General features: G+C 44.3%; 1 protein-coding gene across 1 annotated transcript in view; it reads left to right on the forward strand.

The window, feature by feature from the left end:
* Positions 1-333: 333 nt before the first annotated feature.
* CAMK2D (calcium/calmodulin-dependent protein kinase II delta) overlaps positions 334-5,186 on the forward strand; it is a 274,275-nt gene continuing 269,422 nt past the window's right edge. The window contains exons 1-2 of the mRNA XM_012655072.1: positions 334-898; positions 2,487-2,581. Coding sequence (XP_012510526.1) covers positions 834-898; positions 2,487-2,581 — 160 coding nt within the window. The 5' untranslated portion in view covers positions 334-833. The remainder of the gene's footprint in view (positions 899-2,486; positions 2,582-5,186) is intronic.

Raw genomic sequence — 5,186 nt, forward strand, 5'->3', positions numbered from 1 at the left:
GGAACGAGCCGCGGAAGGACGGGGTTGGAGTCGCTAGAGGGAGGTGTGGGGCCGGCGAGGAGGGGGCTTCGAGAGGAGCGAGTGCGGGCGGGCGGAGGGAGCGGCGGGGGAGGCGCCGGGGGAGGAGACGAGGCCCGGGGACGGCAGACGAGGCTTCGCCCGAGCCGAGCGCGCTCTCTCGCCGCGCCGTCTGAAAGCCGCGCGGGAGCGGGGAGGCGAGGCCGCTGAGGTGCCTGGCGCTCGCGGCGCCGCTGCTGCCCGCCGGAGGGAGGCCTGTCCCGGGCGCGCACGCCCGGCCGAGCCCCGGCGCGCCCCGCGCTGCGCCTGCTGACAGCTGCCGCCGGGCTCGCGCGGTCCGCTCCCGGCTCCGCGGCCTCGGCCCTCGGCTCTCCGCCTCCGCCCCCTCGGACTCCCGCCCCTCCGCTCACCCCGCTCCTGCCCCGGTGCGGCTCGTTTCGCAACCGCTCGCCACTTGCCCCGTGCCCGGCTGTTTTTTCATTCCCGGCCCCCACTTCTGGAGTACTTTGCCCCTGCATTTGGGGAGAGGGGCTGGAAGACGGGCTGGTGGCGCGTCCTGAGGAGAAGGAGGAAGCGAGGCCCGCAGGAGGCGGCGGCTCGGCGGACTGTGGGGAGGGGACCCCACGCCACCCTGTCTGGCCGTCTCCCCGGCCGCCCCGCCCCTGCGCACACTCCCTCGCGGGCGAGCTACTTTCGGACGAGGAAAGTGAGGGCGGCCCTGGGTGACAGCGCCGCGGGGCCAGTCCCGGGCTTAGCCGCGCGTCTGCTCGCTCTCGTCCGTCGCTCTCCCAGCCGGGGCGCAGCCCGGACCGAGGATGGCTTCGACCACAACCTGCACCAGGTTCACGGACGAGTATCAGCTTTTCGAGGAGCTCGGAAAGTAAGCGCCTTTGCTCGGCATCCTCACGTCCCTTTTCCAGCAGAGGGCGGGTCGGGTGCCCCCGACCCTCCGGCCTCAGTGGTGGGCGAGGGAGTTCGGGAGACCAGAGGGGAGGGAGGAAGGCCCCTGGTTTGTCAGCTTCGGGGGAGGCGCTGTCTCAGTAAGGGGGGCAGCACAGAAAGGCTAGGTAGGACCCTCACACCCACTGTGGCCAGTTCTGGTAAGCCCTAACCCCACCTCTCCGCTCCCCCAGCCCTCCGGCACTGAGGACTTAGTGAATTTACGATCTCTGCAGTTGTAGCTGTCATCCTCAGAAGTGTGCATGCGTGAGTGTGTGTGTGTGCGCGCGTGTGTCTGGCAAGGAAACTGGAACCCATGTAAAATGCAACATAGATCATGTTTTCTGTAAATAGAGATGCCTCCTGGTTAGCCGGCGTGTCGGCGGTGTGACCCACGTACGGATGAGAACTCACCGCCTCAGACGGTGCCATATTTATCGATGCCGAAAGTTCAACTTGGCGTAGAGTCTATTTCGCATCGAGTAGTTGTTCTGTCCAGGAAAAGGGCCACCCAACAGAACCCAACCCCCTGCCCCATATCCACTGTCATTCTTTGCACTAGGTTGCTCGCTCACCAGCATTCTTCCTAGGATTTACGCGTGCACCTTTGCGTTTTCAGAGGATTTATTTATACAGGCAGCGGAAAAGCCCTCTGGAAACTGGGAGAGCGCTTCCCAAGGGAAGCCTGGCGTTGTCTGAAACCACCTCCTATACCCCACTGGCAAAACTACCTGGAGATGTTAAGGAAGGAGACAGGAGACCCACTGAGGACCTAGGGGCCGAGCCATGAATGTTGATTTATGTAGCATCAAACCCAAGCCTAATTCCTCTATTGCTAGTTTCGACTGTTACTTATGAAGGGGGTGCGTTTCTGTGTGTGTTGTTGGCTTATACCGTTGAATTACAGGAAATGTAAATATTTTCCAATGTAATGAAAATTATATATTTATATACTGTCTACTGTTAAAACATGGAGAATATGTCGGAAGAGCAGCTTAATTCAAATCTCTCCCTTCCCCCAGCCCAAACAGGACATAGAGAAATCACCGTACCAGTATTTGTTAAACCACACAAATGTGCTCAAGATTTATATTTTAATAAAAATAATCGTTGTGTTTACTTACTTGGAGCCACATTAATTGTTTTTCCCCACTAAAATAAATAGGCAGCAGATTTTTGCTGCTCCTCCTCAGCTCTGTTCTTTGCAGGGTTTTTCTCGTAGCATTTGGTGCTGTGTATTGTAAAATGTTTTCAAATTTCGTGTGCAAACAAGAGCAGTCATAATTGCCAGTTCCTTTCATTTTTTTGATTAATAATGTGTGTTCCCAGTTAAATAAAATGTACTTTTATTCTTCAACGTTAAAGAAGGCCTGGGTTTTCAGGAAGAATTTTTCATTTTCTGGATATTACTGTAGTACACTGAGAATTTGACAATCCACTAAAATCAATAAAAATGCTCAAATTTTGTAAATTTTTAATGGAATATCAGATCTGATTGTATTGATGACTTGCTAATTATTGGTTTCCAGGGGGGCATTCTCAGTGGTGAGAAGATGTATGAAAATCCCTACTGGACAAGAATATGCTGCCAAAATTATCAACACCAAAAAGCTTTCTGCTAGGGGTGGGTATTTTTAACCATATATATACGTTAATTTTGTGTTTGTCTTGTTGATTGTTGATTCTGTTGTATGTAAATATATAATGTAGTTATAATTAAATTTTAGACTTAGATATCGTATTGCATATTAAGATTATTTCCTTCCTGAATGCCTCTTGGTCTGTACAATTTAAAAATAAATGAGCAAATATAATTATTATTTAATAAATTGTTATTAAAATTCTATCTGTCCTGTGAACAGCAGTAGCATAAATAATTATACTTTGAAGCAAATTTTACTTAAGTGCATTTTGCTTTTAGCTGTAGTGTAAAATAACTTTTAGAAGTACCCTTGAATGGAAAAATGTAAGTCTCACAACTGTCATAATTCCCTTTTGCTTTTGAGAAGAAAAATAGGTCACAGCTCAGTTGAATCATATGTTTCAATTGTAGTTACACTTGAACTTAATTCATCAAGGTATATTTAACAGTAATGGCTTTGAGAAGAAAAAATTTATGATTGCTATATTCTAGGAAGTTTAGCTTTATTTTGATGTTTCTGTGTGCAGTTCAGACCTTTACGTGGTCTTGCACATTAAGGCTTTACACAGACTCATGTAATGTATTTTACACATGCAGTTTATAGCCACAGAGATAATTCATACTCATAAAATAGCTGTTGACATAAGCAAAAAACTTGGAGGGATCTCACTGCATTCTTTTTATTTTGTGGAACTCATGTAAAAGTACTTATACTGCAATGTTAGGCATTCCAATTATTGTGGACACGTGTCTAAGGTATTTCCATGGGAATTTATGGTTTGATGAAATAAAAATGAAATTAAAATGAACAAAATACCATAGTGTAAACCCATCTCAGTGACCTGGTTTATTTTAAGTAATGAGAGAAGAAATTCCATTAGGGTTAGTTTTCCTCATTTAATATGTCTTTTTAAAAGTGCTTCTTACTAGTGTCCTGGCATCATTGCTTTTGGTCCCTGCTGTGATTGGTTTCTATATTTATTGCAAATTCTACTTTTAACATATACTTTAGGTTTAGATTGGCATTTCAGCTTATTCATTTGAATGGCATTTGTTGTAATTTCCTTCATCTGATTTTAATATGATTCTAAGGAAGATCTGTATGCTAAAATAACCAGCACCATTGAATCATGGTATGGAAACTAATGAGAAGTATGTTATGCTAATTATGCTCTCATCTTGGTCTCTACTCCACAGAAAGGTTTTGACAATGAAAAGGCGCTGCTAAACTATAAATGACATTTTAATAAATAAAAAGGAAAGAAAAAGAGAAATGAAAATGTGTAGTCAGATTCTTTCAGTGCTTATGTTATTTTTTCCTGTGTGCTAGGTACTTTTGGCAGTGATGTGGGCATCACTCCTTTTGGGGTCATTACAACACCTATTCCAAATCTGTTAGCGGCTTTAAATTTTCTCTCAAAACAAATCAGTGTAGTGCTTCACTTTTTACTAACTTCCTTAATTCTCCTCTTCACCCATCCCAATTCATACTCCCTTCTTCAAAATGACAAATACACTTGGATCTGTTCACATACATTTTACTCTCTTCTGCCTTCAATTTATAGAAGATAAGTTTTCTCTATTCTGATGGCTTTTTTTCCTCCCTGCCCACCCTGCCCCTCAGTGTTGAGAGTGCTCACCTACTCACACTCTGCTTCAGAGAACCACCTATACGCGAAACCTTCATGCCCCTTCTGGATTTAATGATTGTAATTATTCCACATTTAGGAAATGTAGCTAGGGTGAAGAGTTAGAGGACAGGTTTCTCGTTCTTTCTCTGCAATTTTTTTTTCCCCTTGTGACTTTGGGCAAGTTTCTTAACCTGCTGTCTGTTAACCTACCTACAAGGGAGCTGGTGAAGAACATCACTGGCACTGGAATCAGATGCTATGGGTTTGAATTCTGATCCCCATACCTGCTAGCTGTGTGATCTTGGACACTTTCCCTGTTTTCTCTGGCCCTCAGTTTTTTTTTTTAAGTCTGTAAAATGGGGTAATAATAGAACCCTTCCTTATAGGGTTTTATGTGCAGCGAATGAATTAATATAGAATAGAACCTGGCACATAATATGTACTCAATGAATATTAACTGCTATTATTATCCAACAATTGTTATAATGATCAAATTAGATTACTTATATGAAAGTATGTGAAACTTACAAATCCAGTGGCCCCCTTGATTTAGCTGTGAGAACTTAATTTGAATCTTAGCTCTACTACTTAGTTTATAAATTTGGTTCTCATCCGTAAAACGGGAAAACATGCTTATGGGGTCTCATGGGATGTTCTATGAATTCAGTGATTTTATCAGAGTCACTTCCTAAATTGCAAAATGCTGTCAGTTTTACCTATTACTATTGTTCACTTATAAAAATTACAGTATTTTTCCTTCAAAATGTTCAACAACTTAATTTTATATTGTCACACCAATTAAAGCTGGTTATAGGATATTTGTACCTTTGAATGTATACATTTGTTTAACCTGTACTCAAATTGCATTATAAATTCTTGAAGAAAAAATACCATGCTTTTATTTTTGATATAACATTCCATAGCACTGAGGACTTAGTGAATTTACGATCTCTGCA

This window comes from Propithecus coquereli, unplaced genomic scaffold (genome assembly GCF_000956105.1).
Source record: "Propithecus coquereli isolate 6110/MARCELLA unplaced genomic scaffold, Pcoq_1.0 Scaffold46, whole genome shotgun sequence".
NCBI lineage: Eukaryota > Metazoa > Chordata > Mammalia > Primates > Indriidae > Propithecus > Propithecus coquereli.